Source organism: Capra hircus, chromosome 28 (assembly GCF_001704415.2).
Source record: "Capra hircus breed San Clemente chromosome 28, ASM170441v1, whole genome shotgun sequence".
NCBI lineage: Eukaryota > Metazoa > Chordata > Mammalia > Artiodactyla > Bovidae > Capra > Capra hircus.
In genome coordinates, this window is record NC_030835.1 from 32,396,575 (window position 1) to 32,416,464 (window position 19,890).

Sequence of the window (19,890 nt, forward strand, 5' to 3'; positions counted from 1 at the left end):
AAAACTTCCTAAATCATTCTATGAAGCACTTTTGGCTTCTAGCTAACTTTGGGGTGCTTCAGAGGGCCCCTGAAGCATCCCAAAGAGATATTAAACTGTTTATTTGGTTGGTTAAATTACATTAAAAAAAGATTATCAAATGAGTAAAAATCTGCTCATATTATAATGTAGGGTAAAGTTACTAATACAGATATCCTAAAAATTATATGGAGTTTTTAACATTCTGATATGTCCTGGTATTTTAACGAAAAACCTGATGACTTCACAAAAGTTAGCAAAAGGACTAAATGAACCAGTAAATATGCTTCTAACCTTTATGGTTTCTATCTAAAAAATTATGGGGTTGAATCTTATGTTTTCAGGGAGTAGTGGAAATCTTCCTCTCAAACTAATTATGACAATACTTTGGTAAAATTAAACGTTATAAACAAAACAATTATATTTTCTATCTGACTCCTCCAAAGATTAGAAGTTCTTAGGTTTCCAGTAAGTTTATCAAATGAGTTAGGAAGGTTTTCTAATGGACACAAAAATCTCAAGAAATTTTTGAGACCTTAAAAGGGAAAAATTCACCTAGATTTGTTATGCAAAATCTGTGATAAGCCTTTGGTGTGAGTTTCCCAGCCCTGTTTTATTTTGAAAGTTCAATCTGAGACTCTATAAATGTTTCAGCAAAATAAAAAGTCTACAATCAATTATGGTTACAGAAATCATCAGACCAAAATTAGTGAGAACAGACCTATTTTGCAAACAAACTAGCCTTAATTTGGTTATATTTAATAAAAATAAAGGTAACTTTAAGGAAAAAAAGATATTTCGAAATGTTAAATACCAGTTTGTTAATGGAGGTCTGCATCTAGTAAGACTCATCTCTTAGATAGTTCTTTACTGTTATGTAATGTTAATGTAAAATTTAATTGAATTCTTGAAGAACACCCAAAGTTTGTTTCTGAAGCTTATCTCCGTAATCTATCTTTGGATGAAGATCAGATGCCTTATGACCTGCAACCAGGACTGGAAAAAGACATAATTTAAGGGACTGTCGTCTCCAACATGGATGGAAGGACTTTTTTTATCAGGAGAAACTACACTACACCAGGATGAGAAGACGACGACATCAGAGGGAGACAGCTTCCCCGAGATGCGGGACCTGATTCGTATGATCATTTATGTTTTCTTGACTTCTTAGACCTTTGCATATAAGTCAAATGCTTTTCTATCATAGGCCTGATCCTATGCTAGTTTCAAAATCAATCCAATTGTTGGGTTTGTGGCCAATAACCTGTGTCTAGTTCTGGGTTACCTTGGTAAATTTCTCTATTACCAGACTCTAACTGGCTGGCCCTGAGAAAATTTACTTAAAAAGTTAAATCAAACTAAAGATAATCAGTCTAGTGACACTAGAAAACTGGGCTATGTTCCTTATAGATGGTGCCAATATATAATTTCCCTGGAAGATAAAGTTTCTACAGGGCAGACTAAGTCAGATAACCTGAAGATATACTGGGCTACATCTAATGGAAGTTCTTAACATAAGTCTTACTTGTGACTTTACTAATACTGCTGGCTATGTTATTTGTATTTCACCTGTTTTACAAAATTGCTGTTTCTTACACTGTATGTGTGTGAGGCCTCTAATAGAATAATATTTAGTCCCGTATGAGATCAATGATGGTAACAGTGTAACTCTAGATATGGCAAGAAGCAACAAGAGGGAATATTCTCCTGGACCAAAAAGCTAGTAAGACAGGTGGTCCAGAGAATTTTAGATACTGTTTTATGGCCTAGTCCAGTAACAGCACATTGAGTGGCCTGTTTACCTGAGAATGGACACTCTCAGCACCATGGGATAAAATGGTCATGAACTGCCCCCCTCATAATCATGATCAAGTTTATGAGCAAAAAGGGGCTCTGCCAACTGAAGACTGACACTCGACATCTGCATCTACAAAGATTAAACCATGGCCGCTGCAACTGCTGACTTTCAACGCCCCTGAAAAAGGAGTTCAGGGTGAAAATCAAGAATGAGGCACTCTGTGCTCTGGGAAAAACTGGCAGAACAGGCCTTCAGATAGTTAGATCTTTTCAGGAAAAGATTTTATGAGTCCCAATTCTTGCATCTTCTCATACCTAGAGAAACTGACGTCATTAACAGTGAAATCTGCTTTGGCTATTAAGGAAAAGTTTACAATTAAAAGTCAAAATAGAATAGCTATGGTTCAGATAATCCTGGGAAATAACTAGGTGATGCTATGAGTGTGCTTTCAGATTAGACCTTGTGTTGCTAAACCCTTGAGTTTTCTGAGTCGTGTCAGGCTTGGATGCCACCATTTTCAAAACAATGTCTGCTGGAAGCTACTAACCTGACTTTTAATAAAACTAGGCAACTGGCTACATGCCTACAAGTCTCCCTGATGTGCCAGGTCCAGACTGGGTTTCAGACCTATTCTTCTAAAAAGAAATGAGATTAAGATTTTAATCATACAAGACTCAGATCTAAAACTTGGAACTCAGAAATACTTCCAATTCAGTGTCTATACTCCAAGCTGGGGCAGTCCTATGCCCCATTTTGACAGGAAGTTATCACAGTCACAGTTGCCTAGTTCCCTAAAATTAAAACTGGAGTGCAGATCTGTTCTGTGTTCTCTATTTCTTATCTGTAGGATATAGACTTTGTTCAGCCTCCTTGGCCTTCGCTGAATTCCAAAACATGGATTCAAACAATTGCTAAGCAGGGAAGGGAGGGTCTACAAAAACAGAAACAATCAAAGGTTGGTACAGCCTCCAGACAGAGTCCTGGTTCCTACTCAAAGAAATATGCATAACAATGTCTTTGAGCCCCCATTCAGGTGGAAGATGTTAACTTCAGACTGAACACAAGATTCCTGGAGCACAGCTCTGTTGCCTCACCACCAACCTATCAGAAGGGGTCACAAAGCCTGCAACCCTCACCCCAAATGTTGCCTTCTGTTTCCGGGGACCAGAGATGACCATCCTGTTAGGTCTCCTGTTTGGCCCTTGTCTATTTCATCTCTGAGAGGGGCCAACTAAATTGCTGTTACTACAAGGGTAGAAGGTGGTTTCAGATGTGGAAAACCCCAACTTAGATCAGGTAGAGAGAGACTTCTGCTGTATTAGGCAGGCCTACACTCATGCACAGCAGGAAGAAGTTACAGAAGAAAGAGACCTCTGCCCCAATTCCCAAAAAGCATCTTGAGTATGAAGTCTCTCAGAGGGCCTATGTGCTGCATTAGGGGAAGAACGTTGTTTCTATGTGAATCACTCGGGTAGTCAAGGAGTCCCTGGCCAAGGTAAGAAAAGGGCTGAGTCAAAAAAAAAAAAAAAAAAAGACAAATGTCTCAAAATTGGTTTGAATCCTGGTTCAACTCATTCCCCTGGTTCACAACTCTCATATCCTCCTTGGTGGGGCCCCTGATTATCTTGTTACTGCTAGTCACCCTCAGGCCATGCTTACTAAACTAACTAGTGGCCTTCATTAAAAACTGCATCAACGCAGTGCAGCTCATGGTACTCAGATCCCAATATGCGGCCCTGCCAACAGTCCCCTTAGCAGGAGACAATATAGAGCTGACCTCAGACCCATGATTGGGTCTGTCCTAGATCCTAGAGAAGGGGGGAAATGAAGAATCAAAGCTACTCCATTTTGTAAGGTTCCGGGAAAAGAGCCTTTGGAAATCCCCTGACCTCACCCCACCACCTGCGAACCAATCAGAACCCTTGGCCAGCCCGGGAAATTCGAGTCAAGCCCGGGAAAGGAGAACCAATCAGAACTCAACACCTAACCCTTCACCAGAAGGTGACCAATCAGACCCAGAGACTCCCGTTTTTTGAAATTTTCGCGCGATAATACCCTACATAAGCAATGTAACCCAGAGCTCAGGGCTCCTCCCTATGGCTGCTGCGTCGGTATCGGTGGGAGCCCCAGGTCGAGCTTGGTAATAAAAACTCTCTTGCTTTTGCATCGGATATCGGCTCCCTGGTGGTCATTGGGAGATTTCGCGACTTGGGCATAACAAAACATTTTGAACGCTGAGTGTCTAATGAGCTTCCCTGGCAGACATTTCACATTTGTCATCACATCTCATTGCTATAGGACTTAAGCCTGTCCTGGGAAAAGTCTTAGGAGCTTATGCCTGGCATCCTCTACCTGGGACTAAACCCCAAGTATCTTTTCCCTTTGCTGACTGTGCTTTGTATCCTTTCACTTTAATAAGTCACAGCCTTAAGTACAACTACATGCTGAGTCATCCCAGAAAATCACTGCACCTAGTGATAGTCTTGGGGACGTCTGATAACTGTGTATGCAAACATGTACATGTACATACATACATGCATAAAATGGGCATTCCAAAGTAGAAAATTATAATATCTGAAATTAAGAACTCATTAGATGGCTTCGTATGTATCCAACAAAAGTATCAAAATACATACAGCAAAAAGTGACAGAACTGAAAGGAGAAACAGACAAATCTATAACCACAGCTGGAGACTTCAATAACCCTCCAATTGTCCTGAGAAATCAAGCAGGCAGAAAAGCAGTAAGTATATAGATGACCTGACCAGTACTGTCAATCAACATGATCTGAAATTTCTAGAATATTCTATCCAAAAAAATAAACCACACATTCTATCATTCTATTCTACCTCTTATGAACATTCACCTACATAGGTTATAGCCTAGGACACAAAACACACCGTAACAAATTTAAAACAATAGCTATCATAAAAAATATATTCTCAGACCACAATGGAATTAAAGAGAAATCAATAAGCAAAAGATAGCTGAAAAACCCCCCAAATACTTGAAAATTAAATAGCATTTAGGTCAAAAAAGAAGTTGCAAAGAAAATTTTAAACTACTTTAAATGAAATGGAATAAAAATGGAAATATGATGTATCAAAATTTGTGGGATGCAGTGAAAGCAGTACACAAAGGGAAATTTATAGCATCAAATGTATATATTAGAAAAGATTTTAAATCAATAATCTAACCTTCTATCTTAGTAAACTAAAGGGACAAAAAGGCAAACTGAGCCCAAGCAAGCAAAATAAAGGAATTTTTATTAAAATAAATCAGTTAAATTGAAAATGTGAAAAAAATAGAAAAAGTCAATAAACTGAAAGTTGCTTCTTTGAAAAGATCAATAAAAATTTTAAAAGCCTCCAATCTAACCAAGAAAAAAAGAAGCAAACTGTGAATCTCAGAAATGAAAGACAGATTGATGCTACTAATCCTAATGACATTAAAAAATAATAAGAGAATACTACAAACAATTCTGTCCCTGAAAAATTGGTAACACAGATGAAATTAAAAGACACAGCTAAGAAATTCACACAAAGGAGATACAGATAATGTGAAAAGATTCATTTCTGCTAAAAACATTAAATCAGTAATTAAAATACTTCCAAAATAGAAAGCACCAACCCAGACAGTGTCACTAGTGAATTCTAATAAACATTTAAGGAAAAACTAATACAATTCTCCATAATCTCCTCCAGGAAATAACACTTTCAAACTCATTATATGAGGCCAACATTACCCTAATACCAAACTAGATAAGGATATTATGAGAAAAATAAAGATCAGATTATCTTTCAATAACAGAGATGCAAAAATCCTCAAACATGGGTAAATCAAATCTGACAATGTATAAAAAGAAATATAAACACAGCCAAGTGGAATTTATTGCAGGTATGAAAGGCTGGGTCAACATTAAAAAAAATACAAGACAAGAACAACATGATCCAACGTATCAGGAAGTCAAAGAAGCAAAATGACACAATAATAGCAACTAATGAAGAAAAAACAGTCATTTATGTTAATGAAAAACAAAAACAAAAACCAACCTCTCAGTAAACTAGGAATAGAGGAACTTTCCCAACTTCATGAAGAAGAGAACATCATACTGAAAGGTTGTTGCTGAACCATGAAAGATGCCGGGATTCTTGGCCTCTGGAGGAGAAGAATTCAATCCGGGGCCAGAGATGAGGATTGATCGCTCAGAGCTTTTGTGTAATAAAGTTTTATTAAAGTATAAAAGGGATAGAGAAAGCTTTTGTCATAGACATCAGAAGGGGGCAGAAAGATACTCGCCTGTTAGTCTTTAGCTGGATGTTATATAATTACTAGCAGTCTGTTAATGAAAGAAAGCAATGTCTCAAAACTCAGAGAATGGCACCAGGCCCCTCACCCACAGGATGCATTGTGAGATAATCTTGGCACCAGGGGGCTCATCGGGGCCATAAAATGATTGACTTGAATCTTGTATAAAGGCAGATTATCATACAAATAGTTTCATTTACATAGATTAGGAGAACAATGTATGAGGATAGCAGAGTGGTTTGTCAAGTCAGTTCTAAGCCTTTAGGTGGAACCAACTTGAAGACAGAGTCTGGGGTAAATGTATACCACATTAACATAGCTTAAGACAAACATTTCCATAAGAAAAATGTATTTGTTAGCTCAAAATTTGAGAAAAGTTAAGTTCAGGTGGAACCAGGTGTCATTATGGCAACACAGTATTTTAAGAGAAACCTCTTTTTAAATTTGTGTAGAGAAGGGGAAAAAATATATCACCAGTTTGTTTCCTCTTGCTGCTTAAGAGAGAAATTTTGAAAAAATGTCTGATATTTGCAGGCTATTTCCTCTGTTTGGAGACCCCTGGCCTTCCTGCCTGTTACCCTCTCAATACTTGCTGTTAGGAGATGATACTTTTCCCTGAAGTGCAGGAAAAGAGAAAGGATGCCCTGTTTCAAGACTATTATTCAAGTCCTAGCTAGTACAGAAAGACCTAAAACAAAACAAACAGAAAAACCTGAAATAAAAGGTAGATGATTAGGAAAAAAAATAAAACTGTCTTTATCTGAAGTCAACATGATTGTCTATGTAGAAAATCCCCAAGACTCTGAAAAAAGGAAAAGAATAAAAATCCTGGAAGTAATAAGCAAATATAGCAACATCATAGGATACAAAGTCAATATAAAAAAGCCAACTGTTTTCCCATATCAGAATAAACTACTGGAATTTCATATTTTGAATGAAAAAAAAAAAACCATTTACAACACCACCACCACCAAAAAAAGGACTCAAATATAAAAATAATACAATATATTACAGGGATATACAGAAAAAAAAAAACTGATGGAAGAAATCAAAGATCTAGATAACAGGAAAGACAGTCCATATTCATCACTCAAGACAATTCAGTATTGTTAAGATGTCAGTTCCTTCCAATTTAATCTACAAATTCAATGCAATTCAAATAAAAATCCCAGCTATCTTGGAGATGCTGACAAAATGATTCTAAAGTTTATATAGAAAGGTAAAGCAACCAGAATAGCCAATGGAATATGGAAGAAGGAAAAGGAGGATTTACACATTACCTGATTTCAAGACTTATACAAAGCTACCAAATAACATGTACAAATAACCAGATGTTCAAGCTGGATTTACAAAGGCCAGAGGAACCAGAGATCAAACTGCCAGCATCTGTTGGATCATCAAAAAAGCAAGAGAATTACAGAAAAACATGTACTTCTGCTTCATTGACTATGCTAAAGCCTTTGACTGTGTAGATCACAACAAACTGTGGAAAATTCTTAAAGAGATGGGAATACCAGACCATCTCACCTGCCTCCTGAGAAACCTGTATATAGGTTAGGAAGCAACAGTTAGAATGGACATGGAACAACAGACTGGTTCAAAACTGGGAAAGGAGTATGTCAAGGCTGTATATTGTCACCCTGCTTATTTAACTTACATGCAGAGTACATCATGCAAAATGCTGGGCTGGATGAAGCACAAGCTGAAATCAAGATTACTGGGAGAAATATCAGTAACCCAGATATGCAGATGACACTACCCTTATGGCAGAAAGCAAAGAGAAATCAAGCCTCTTGATGAAGGTGAAAGAGGAGAATGAAAAAGCTGGCTTAAAACTCGACACTCAAAAAATGAAGATCATGGCATCCAGTCCCATCACTTTATGGCAAATAGATGGAAAAACAATGGAAACAATGACAGACTTTATTTTCTTTGGGCTCCAAAATCACTGTGGGTGGTGACTGCAGCCATGAAATTAAAAGACACTTGCTCCTTGGAAGAAAAGCAATGACAAACCTAGACAGCATATTAAAAAGCAGAGACATTATTTAGCCTACAAAGGTCCATATAGTCGAAGCTATGGCTTTTCCAGTAGCCATGTACAGATGTGAGAGTTTGACAATAAAAAAGGCTGAGCTCTGAAGAATTGATGCCTTCAAACTGTGGTGCTGGAGGAGACTCCTGAGAGTCCCCTGGACTGCAAGGAGATCAGTCAATCCTAAAGGAAATCAACCCTGAATATTCATTGGAAGGATTGATGCTAAAGCTGAAGCTCCAATACTTTCACCACCTGATGCTAAGAACCGACTCATTGGAAAAGATGCTGATGCTGGGAAAGACTGAAGGCAGGAGGAGAAGGGGACAACAGAGGAAGAGATGGTTGGATGGCATCACAGACTCAATGGACATGAATTTGAGCAAGCTCTGGGAGATGGTGCTGCAGCCCATGGGGTAGCAAAGAGTTGAGCACTTTGAGTGACCAAACAACAACAACAAATATCCAAGACAGTGCGTTATTGGTGAAAGAAGCCCACAGCTTAATGGAACAGAATAGAGTGTCCAGGTACAGATCTACTGAAATATAGTCACCTGATGAAATAAAAAAAGTATAGATGATGTATAATACTATGTAAGTTTTAGGTGTACAACACAGTGATTCACAAGTTGTAAAGACTATATTCCACTTATAATGGTTATATAATATTGACTATAGTCCTGTGTTATATAGTGTATCTTTATAGCTTTTTTATTTTATACATAGCAGTTTGTACCTTTTAACCCCCTACTACCATGCTCCTCCCCACTTCCCTCTCTCTACTGATAACCACTAGCTTGTTCTCTGTATCTGTGAGTCTGTTTCTTTGCTGTTGTATTCATCAGTTTGTTTTAGTCAATTGATTTTCGACAAAGCCCCAAAGGCATTTAAATTGAAAAAAGACAGTCTTTTGACAAATGATGCTTCAACAACTCTACATCTATGCAAAAAAAAAAAATGAACCTAGACACAGACCTTACACTTTATACAAATGTTAACAAAAATGAATCACAGACCTAGATATAAAATGCAAAACTATTAAATTTCTAGAATACAGAAGATGGGAGATCTATGTGATCTTGGGTTTCATGAAAAGTTTTTGAATACAATAGAAAAATCACATTCCATTTTTTAAAAAATACATGGATTGGCTTTCATTAAAAATATTTTACCCTGCAAAAGTCATTTCTAAGAAAGTGAAAGGACAAGCCATAGACTGGGAGAAAATATTTGCAACATATATATCTAATAAAGAAGTTGCATGTGAAATATATAAAAGAATTCTGAAAATTTAATAGTAAGAAAATAAATTGCCTAATTAAAAAATGGATAAAAAATGTGAACAAACAGGTCAAGTAAAGACATACAGATAGTTCATAAATTTATGAACAAATGCTCAATGTCATTTGTCATTGTTGTTCTTCAGTTACTAACTTGTGTCTAACTCTTTGTGACCCCATAGACTGTAGCCCATCAGCCTCCTTTGTGCATGGGATTTCCCAGGCAAGAATACTACAATGGATTGCCATTTCCTTCTCCAGGGGATATTTCTTACCCAAGGGTCAAACCCACATCTGCTGCATTGGAGGCGGATTCTTTATCACTGAGCCACCAGGGAAGCCCATTATGTGTATTAGGGAAATGTAAATTAAAACAAAAGTGAGACACCATAACACATTTTTTAGAACCATTAAATCTAAAACAATGACAACGTCAATTTCAGGTCCAGATGAAAAACAAGAGGAATTCTCATTCATAATTAGAAATATAAAATGATACAGCACTTTTATAAAATAATTGGGCAGTTTCAACTTTGTACAAAGCTGAAGTCTTAACATATGATCAAGTATTTTTCATTTCACACTCTAGCTATTTTAAAACACGTATCTATGTAAAAACCTACATATGTTTCTAGCAGCTTAATTCATAACGACCAAAAACTGGAAGGAACCAAGAGTCCACAGGTTAGTAACTTTGAAATAACTTATATATGTATGCTGGAATTCAACAATTAAGTAAATGAAATGAGGATGGTGGTGGCCAAAATGCTGGAATGGGAGTTATAGACAAGCAAGGGGACAAGGTCAGAATGTTTCAGGTGATAATGATTATAGCAGGAGACATTAGTGTGAACTAATACTTAGCTTAATATAGATACAGATGGTTACACACTGAAATATTCATAGATATATGTTAGTATACATATATATTTTCTTGTTCAGTCAGCTGACAGGATCTATAAGGAATTACAAACCAATAGCATACTCAGCCCCCCAATCTTGGTTTCTAACACCAAGCTCCAATAAAAGGAAGCAGAACTCTTCAGGGGAAAATGGCTTATTCTAGGGCAGGAAATATGAGCCTGGACTATCTCCTAGCATCAGAAAGTATAGAAGAAGTACTCAAACAGAAACACAACAATGGGGTTTGTTGAAAGTGCTCTATTTAATAACCAAGCTGGAACAAACAATTTGAGCAACAAAGTGAACAAGGTAGTACTGGACTATAATAAGTAAAAAAATAACTAGCCATGAGTTCATATTGATATTAAACACTGACTGAGTTTGCTTGCTCGCTAAGTCTCTTCAGTCGTGTCCGACTCTGTGCGACCCCATAGACGGCAGCCCACCAGGCTCCCCCGTCCCTGGGATTCTCCAGGCAAGAACACTGGAGTGGGTTGCCATTTCCTTTTCCAATGCATAAAAGTGAAAAGTGAAAGCGAAGTCGCTCAGTCATGTCTGACTCTGTGACCCCAAAGACTGCAGCCCACCAGGCTCCTCCGTCCATGGGATTTTCCAGGCAAGAGTACTGGAGTACTTCTCCGCTGACTGAGTTAATAAATATTAAAATCTCCTGTGCAGAATGCCTAACAGTTTATGTGGATACTCCACTGAGAAGGAGGTGTGGTATAACCCCCCACTTCCTTCCAAATAGTATATTATGAAAACAGAGGGGAAAAAAGAGTGACTTTACAGTGGAGAAAGTTAATACCACACAGCTTCAGGCTGATGATCAATAGTGGTACATCATTTTTTGAAAAGTGAAAAGTCATGTGAGAGAATTTACCCCTGATAAGACATGACCAAATGACATTTTACCTCTGTGGTCTTTCTCCAAGAAAACAATTACCCCAATATAGTCATAGGACAAACAGTAGACAATTCCCATGTGAAGGACATTCTATAAAACACCTGATTTGTACTCCTCAAAACTGACAACGTCTTCAAAAACAAGGAAAATCTGAGGAATTGTCACAGCCAAGGGGAGCCTAAGGAAACATGATGACTAAGTGAGATGTGGTATCCTGAAGCAGAACACCTGCATGGGGAGGGGAGGGAAACCAGGAACACTTATCAAAAGACAAATGATATACAAGAAAATAATATTCTGTAACTTATATGAAAGATAAGCATTAGGATCACTAACATGCAAAGAGCTAACCAGACATTGAAAAAAAGAAAAAAAAGCCAGAAACCTAAGAGCAAAATGGGTAAAAGATATGAACAGATCACAGAAACATACAAACAAGACATCTTTTAGATGTGTGAAAAAAATCTTCAACCTCACTGAGCATTAGGATAATTACAGATGTAAACTACATAAAATACAAATTTTTACCTATCGGATGTCAAAATCCAAAAGTGAACCACATTATTTTTATGGGAGAAGCTGTGGAGAAAAAGCACTCTCATGCAATGCCAATGTAAATACAAAGTATCTATAATCCCACCAAACAGATCAAGTTTATCAATTGCAGTCAACCGTTTGAGAATTTATATATTCCCAAATATCACTTCTGGGAATTTACCTGACAGAATTAATCTCATTTCTGGGAATGTATATGACAGAATAAACCTAATGTACAAAGTTATTCATTAAAACATAGGTTGTAGTAGCAAAAGGTTGGAAATAGTTAATTACTAGTTTAATAAACTGCGGAACATTCAGAATTGAATTTCCAGGTGATTATAACAAAGAAAGAAGAAATCTATGTTCTGTTACAGATTCCCTGGAACAAGCTGAAAAAAGAAGTGAAAAAAGCAACCAAAAAAAGAAAGAATGGGAAACAGTGTTTAGACTCACTACTTAGTGTCTAGGTTCTCTGAGCAGCAGAATCAGCTCCAGGTATATACAGGTACATCTAAACTTAAAAAGCCCTAAGTATAATAGATTCCCATTTAAATAAAAGAGGGCACATACTTTTCTTTCAACTGAATAAAAGAAACACAGGAAGGACAAAAAAGAAATCAGAAATAATGTATACCTATAGCTGAGTGACAATACACTGCAGTTCATCTGGGACTGTCCCAATATATGCCAGTTGTTCCAGCATAGTTGTTAATAAAACCTCTCTCACTCTCAGTGAAAGAGACACAGTTTAGATGCTAAACAAATCCTACGTGGAGGAAGCCTAAGGTACAGAGAGGAAGGGATGTGAATTTTTATTTTCTCTGTATCACTTACATTTTTTTAAAAACCATGTTAATATACTAACAATTTTAAAGTATTTTAATTTTTAAAGACAAAAGTTGTCAGGAAAAATAGGTATCTGAGAAGGGCAGTTGTCTAAGAACAGAGAAACAATGGATAAGCAATAAACCCAGGGATAAGCAATGTTGAGGCAAAAGGCAAAGACAACTTCATGAGGCACAGAGGTTAGGAAAGGGAGAACTAGGAGCTTAGCGTCGTAGACAACAGAGGAGACTTTCAAAACAGACTCCACGTAATAGTATCAAATGCTGCAAAAGGGTCCACTAAGACTAAGACAAAGACATAAACTGGATTTGACTACAATCTGGTGGCTTTTTCAAGAAATGATTCAGGTGGAGAGGTACTGAAGGAGCAAGACTGCATGTATTAGGTTGAAATTTAAGTGGCAATGCAGAAACAAAAGCCAGGACTATCTGCTACTGAAGCTAAAAACACAAATGAGCTGACACACGGTTTAATAAACCTTTAAAAACTTTAGAAAACTCATTTTGGATAAAGTGGGGGAAAAAAAAAAAAACTCACCTGGGATTTGTTCATTTTTCACTCTTAGTGGAGGAGGGAGAGCTGAGGGAGAAAGAAGGAAGTAAGAACTTGGCTTGTCTTTTAGTTTCTAGATTCACCAGCCTACACAGCTCCACACACAAGACACTTACCTGCTCATATGTGGCTCCCATTTATGTTGACCTTAGACCTGATACTTTTCACTGAGTGATTGTAAACTTTTGCTTCTTACTGATTTATTACCGGGTTTCCCTGGTGGCTCAGTCCATAAAGAATGCTGGAGACCTGGGTTCGATCCCTAGGTTGGGAAGGTTTATTACCAATTTAGGTTTTGTGACACAGAAAAATTAAAAACATGAGAGGATGCTTAACAGAACAGTAACCTAAAAGATACACTAGGGATTTGTCAAAACTGAGGTTCTAGGGGGGTAAAAACACCTTCTTACTGTTGTTGTTTAGTCACTAAGTCCTGTCTGACTCTCATCTGCTGACACCATTAATCCTATGAGATCAGATAATCAAAGAAACCTCTGAAAAAAGGGATGGGGGTGCTTAAGGCAAGATTTATTTTTTTAAAAAGTTTGTTCTAAGCCGCTTACAATTTTCAAAAGGATCTTTTCATAAAAAACTAACTCTGACCTAACAAAATGACAAAATGGGCTGTGGCCCAAGAATCTGCAGACCTGACTTTCAACTGTGATTCTGTCACTAACAAACTGCATGATCAGAGCCAGTCATCTTCTCGGGCTCATTTCTTTTTGCATCTTTCAATAAGAAACTGATAACCCAAAAAGGACCTGTCTGCACTACCATCCTGTGTGTCTGAGGCTAGGGGGAGCAGGAACCTTAGCGTTTCTCTAGATGCCATCAACAATGGAACACTGCTCGAGGACAGCTAACCTCAGCAAAGAATGAATGGAGAGTTAGGAGAGGAAGAGGTGTTAGGGACGGATAATGACAGAATTTTAACTATGGCTGGTGAGCCTTTCAACCCCAACCATGGCTTCACAAATTTCTAAAGCGGTGTCATTTCCTGTGTAGCCTGTGTGTTCACCCCGCTCATCTCCAGCTCACCTCTCTCTTCTTAAATTTGTCCCAGACCTTCCACCATCACACAGCCTTCGATGGCTTCAGGACACCGTGTCATGATTATATACAACAAATAACAAATGAAGATATAACAAATAATAACTTAGGATCCGAGTAATGTTAACAGAGCCAGGAAAAGGCTTTGGTGGCTAGGTGGTCCAGCCCCTTCCAATCCATTTCACAAACGACTTAACTGAGGGGCCCAAGCTCCAGCCGCCTATACAGAACAAACACAACAGCAGCTGACAAAACGTGGGCGCTCAAAACAGCCCAAAGCGGCAAGCACTATAGAGGTCTGCATTTTACAGATAAGAAAACCAAGTCTCTAGGCGGCAATTTGGTCCTGGAAATTCATTTGTTTCGGGGCCCTGCAGGAGACAATTGTCTATAGCCTCCCGGCTCCCCGTAAGCCTGGCGCAGGAGAAACGCATACGTCACTACGTGAAGTGCGCACAAACATGTCACACAGGCGCAATCGCTCTCCCCCTACCTCCTACCCGGCCGCCCCCCACCCTCGTGGGCCCAGCGCACACTTCACGCACGCGCACTCCCCACCCGCGGCCACAGGACAGCGCCGCCCGCTCCGCTGAGGGGCGGAACACCTGCAGACCGAGCGAGCCTGAGAGGCCGCGTTCCCACACGGGACTCTGGCCCCTTAAGGCAGAAGCGCCCCCGCCTGCCGTCCCTTCAGTTCTGCAGACGCTGCAGACTCCCGGGGTCGCGCAGTGTTCGCGGGGCTCCAACCCACCACCCGGCACCGCTGCCACGGCCGGCTCTCCCAGCCGCGCGGAGCCCGCTCGGCCCTCGCCCCCACCCTCCGGGGCTCACCCGCAGCTCCCTCGCCCGTGAACCTGGAGGCCAGGGATTGTATCCCACGAGGGGCTGGAGGCCGCGGAAGGACGAGCCGGGCGGAGAAGGCGGGGATGCACATGCGCAGAGGGAGGAAGGGAGAGGCGCGGCGCGGTGCGGTAGCAGAGAGCTGGAATTTAGCTCCTGGTAGTTTGCTTTGGAAAAGTGGCTCTACCTATAGAAGCACGCCTCACTCCTAAATTGTAAAAGTAAGCTAATAGTAGTACAGTACCTAACTAACGGTTTTTATGAAGATCCAGAATGTTTGTCTTGTAAAAGCACTTAGGATGAGTTCCAGCACATAAATTGTTCAGTATGTTTCTTAAGATTCTTTCCAAATATACACCATGCCCACTCTAGAAATCAGCTGGAGAGTTTCTGCCTTACTGACTGAGCTGAGAGATTACTATCTGTTATACTCACTCCTGCTACCTGAACCCTGGATTCTGTCCGTGTCCCATAGATGTATGTCAAAGCAGTGTGCATTTTTGACTAGACACATCAAGTGGTACCTGAATTTTATTTATGAAAGTGAACAGATGTTATTTTTGTTTTGATAAACTTATCTTCTAGCAGTTTAGACAGCAAATTTATGTAAACTAAAATGATATCTGTGAGCAGCAGAGTTGTTCTCTGGAATGAGGAAAAAAGCGACCTAGCAGTTCAGTATTAATAAAAATTGTTCATATATGCGAAAATGTTCATACATTAAACTTAAGGAAGAAAGCACTTTCTCATCTTTCCAAACCAACCGTTTTCCCTGGAACCGAATATATATTCTTTTATGTGGGCATTCTCATGACATTTTTGACACAGTATAGTCATATGAGCCTGTTAGTTTATGATGAACTTTTCATAAAAGAATATGTAGTTAACTCTTTCTGGTCAACGTCGTTAAAATTTTTTTTAATAACTTTAAGTTGCTCAGGTTGGTCCCATGTACTCTTCACCCAGTTTCCCTTAATTGTTAACATTTTGCAAAACCGTGGTACATTTAGCAAAACTAAGAAAGTGATATGGGTACAATTCTAATGAAACTACAGAGTTTATTCGTTTTTCCATCAATGTCCTTTTTACTGATCTAGGATTCAATCCAGGATACCACAGTATGTTTAGTCGTCACATCTGTTTGGTCTCATCCAACCTATAATAGTTTCTTGGTCTTTGTCTTTTATTACCTTCAGATGTTTGAAGAATAGTGGTCACATATTTTGAAGATTGTCCCTAAATTTACGTTTGTCTGATATTTTCTCCTGATTGGACTAAAGTTTAAGATTTTTAGAAATATCTCAGAGAGGATGTGTCCTTCCTGTGTATGAGGGGACACATGATTATCAACGTAACTTATATTAGCCTTGGTTATTTCATTAAGGTCGTGTCTGATGAGTTTCTCCACTATCTTTAGGATTTTTCCCTTTCCAATCTATCCTTAGAAGTCCAGTGTATACACTGGTTACAAAGTCCAGTGCACTCAGTGGGGGCAGAAATAAGCTGCATCTCAAATTTAGGGTGATATTTTTAAACTGCCACATTTAGTAGTAAATTTGGGTTGAGAACCTTTGAGGTTATGCAGATATACTCTTCCTACTTAGAGTTTTGGCCACTAATTTTACCTTTCATTGGTGGATCTTGCATACAACAGTTATTACTGTGGTATTCCAGTTGGTGATTTAATATTTCACCTCTTTCTTTTTTATTAATTGGAAATCTTCTGTAAGGGAAGATTTTCATTCCCCAAATTTATTTATAACATCATTTATTTATATCAGTATGGATATTTGTTTTATTCCCAACTGTCAGGGGAGTGTGTAATTTCCTCAGTTCTGTCTCAATGCAAAGATTTGAAATGGCAGATCAGTGTTACAGCTTTGTTACAGCCCAGTTTTATTTGGTGAGCAAAGGATAGTACCTCCTAGAGGTGTGAAGACAGGCTGACCCAAAAAGGACAGAGGCTCAATCTTGGCTCCTCTTTTTATAAAAATGTTTTGTCTCCTTCTGCTGAGCCTGTCCTATGTAAATTGGGCTAGAGATCTGTTTATTTCACCTGTGGTACTCACTCTGGTCCTCAGATTTTCTTTTGTTCCATTTTCACGAGCTTTTTCCTTTCTTTGTCTTCTGGCCACTGCCATTTTGGCCTCTTTTTTCCATTCTAACTACCTAACATTCCCCCCCTCAAGAGATGGGAGGCCCAATTCCTTGGGAATAGGGGTGTTGAGGTCTCTCTGGCTACTTCCTGCTGAGCTGGGATGACTAGGGGCATTGGGCCTCCCTCTCTTGCTAGTCTCAAGCTTCAGAGTCCTTATAGCAGTGTCCATCTAAGGGTGAGTGATATTTTCTGTGGTTGGGTGTAGTTTTCTATATCCTTGTTGAACTGGCATTGCATGTTGTAGCTTGTTGACCTGGGCAGACAAAATGGGTTAGACAATTGCTAATACATGGAGCAATCATAAGCAGCATTAATATGGTGATAACATGGGTTAGTAGATGCATTAGCCAACTCCAAATTCCACTTCACCAGGAAAAGGATCCCCCGAAGAGAGATTATAGCCACCTTGATGACTCTCCAGCTCGTTCTTTGAGATCCCATAGGATCTGAATGTTTTTCTTGAGGACTGTGAGACTTTCTTTAACTTGGCTGGAGGTATTAACCCAGCAACAACACGTCTCATTCAAGATGGCTCAAGTTCCTCCTTGTTCAGGGATCAGGAAATCTATCTTCTATCTATTTTGGAGTACAACCTCTGTCAAGCTGTGTTGGCTCTTTAGAGCTATTCTGAGAAACCTTATTCCTGGAAAATTAAATTGAGAATGTTCATTAGAATGACACTCATTTGTAGTCCTGGATAGATATCTGAGATCTCCCAGGGGCTCACAGGTGTACTGAGTGCCCTCTTCTGTTTTCTTCCATGGCTTGACTCGTGAGTAGTGAATCCAAGAGTTGTGCCCTGGTACCTTGACTGCTATGGGGGTAGAAAGTATTACAGGGTAGGGGCCCTTCCATGTGGGCTGGAGTTGAGCCTTTGGGGACCCATCTTTCCAGACTTTAATTAGGACTTGAGTCCCTGGAGCATATAGTGGTGGCTCTTTAGAATCTTTTGGGTCCTGGTTGACACCCCACAAGGGTATTTCTTGTTGGAATTGCCCAGTGGCCATGGTGTAAGACCAGAGGGTCTGAGCCTCTGGATCTAGGAAGAGGTCATTGATATAAAACAAAATGTCTCCAATATAGCATCTCATAAGGGCTAAGACCAACCTTTTCCTTAGGGGCAATATGGGTGTGGAGGAGAGCTATGGGTAAAGCCTCCTTCCATTCATGGGAAGTCTCCTGGGTTATCTTTGTTATTGGTGATTTTAAGAATTAGTTGGCTCTTTCCACTTTTCCTGAAGGCTGAGGCCTCCAGGCACAATGGAGGTAATAAGTAATGCCCAATGCTTTAGAGACCCCTTGGGTGACCTTAGAAGTAAATGATGTCCTATTGTCACTTTGTAATAACCTGGGCAGGCCAAATCTTGGAATGATTTCATGGAGCAGTTTTTTGTTTGTTTGTTTGTTTTTACTACTTCCTCAGCCTTCTCAATCCAGGTGGAAAAATCTTCAATCCATCCTGTGAATGTGTCTATCATGACTAGTAGGTATTTATACTCTTGAGAAACTGGCATCTGGGTGAAGTCCATCTGCCAGTCCTCTCCTGGGTATGTCCCACGCTGTTGGACAGGCTGGAGTCTTCTAGCTCCTTAGAGTTGTTTAAGTGGCAAGTGGGACAAGAGGAGACCACTTGATTTATAGTCATTTTGGAGGCCTGTTCCTCTGAAGGACCTTGCTAGTAATCTTTGGAGGGCCTTCTCCCCTAAATGAGTGGTGGCATGTAAGGAGTTAACCAACTTCCACTGGAGGTTCCCAGGCAGAAAAAAGAGTCAAGGAGTCCCTCCTTTTGGAACCACCCCATATCATCTTCTTAAAAGCCCTCACTCTTAGCTTTAAGAGTCTCACTTTCAATATATGAAGGAGTTTCTGGCAAATTAGTCTGTGGAACTAAGGTGGCAGCCCCTACTAGGTCATTGTTCTGTAATGCTGCTCTCTTAGCTGCCTAATTGGCTGCTTGGTCCCTTGTGCCACTTCCTTGCTCCCCTTTTGGTGTCCTCTGCAATAGGAGACTGAAATCTCAGTGAGCAGATGGACTGCCTCCAAGAGCCTAAGGATTTGATCACCATGCTTGATTTGGGACCCTGGGGTGGTCAAGTAGCCTCTTTCTTTCCAAATAGCAGCATGTTCATGTAGCACCAGAAAGGCATACTTGGAGTCAGTGTAAATGACTACTCTTTTTCTTTTTCCCAGCTCTAAAGCTCGAATCAGGGCTATGAGCTCAGCCAATTGGGCTGAAGTACTGGTGGCAAAGGTTTAGCCTCTATGATCTCAAAATCGGAGACTACTGCATCTCTGGCTCTTCTTTTTCCATCCAACACAAAGATGCTTCCATCAGTGTGCCAGATTTGCTGAGAATTGGTCAGAAAATCTTCTGACAATCTCTCTCAGGGTTTTGAACAATGGTCCAAAGTTTCTAGGCAAGAGTGAAGGGAGAGAGCCCTTGGGGGTAGACAGGAGGATGGCTGGGTTAAGAACCTCACAAGGGGATAGATATAGTGAGGCCTGGATTTTCCATCAGCACTACTTTATATCTGCGGATCCTTTGATCAGACATCTATAAATGGCTTCTGCCATTCAGGAGTTATTTCGTTTGGTAGCTGGTAAAAATAGTTTGCCCCCAAGAGAGAGTTTTAAAGCATCTTCTATCAGGACTGC

At 39.5% G+C, this 19,890-nt stretch overlaps 1 protein-coding gene across 3 annotated transcripts in view; it reads right to left on the reverse strand.

The window, feature by feature from the left end:
• The window catches only part of ZNF248 (zinc finger protein 248), a 30,419-nt gene extending 15,262 nt beyond the window's left edge, over positions 1–15,157 (reverse strand). For 2 of the 3 annotated variants that reach the window (XM_018042276.1, XM_018042274.1), the window contains exons 1-2: positions 15,069–15,157; positions 13,173–13,214 (exon numbers count right to left, since the gene is read on the reverse strand). In XM_018042276.1, coding sequence (XP_017897765.1) covers positions 13,173–13,187 — 15 coding nt within the window. In that variant the 5' untranslated portion in view covers positions 13,188–13,214; positions 15,069–15,157. Of the gene's footprint in view, positions 1–13,172; positions 13,215–13,303; positions 13,450–15,068 lie in introns of those variants that run through there. The other variant, XM_018042275.1, reaches the window with a different exon arrangement.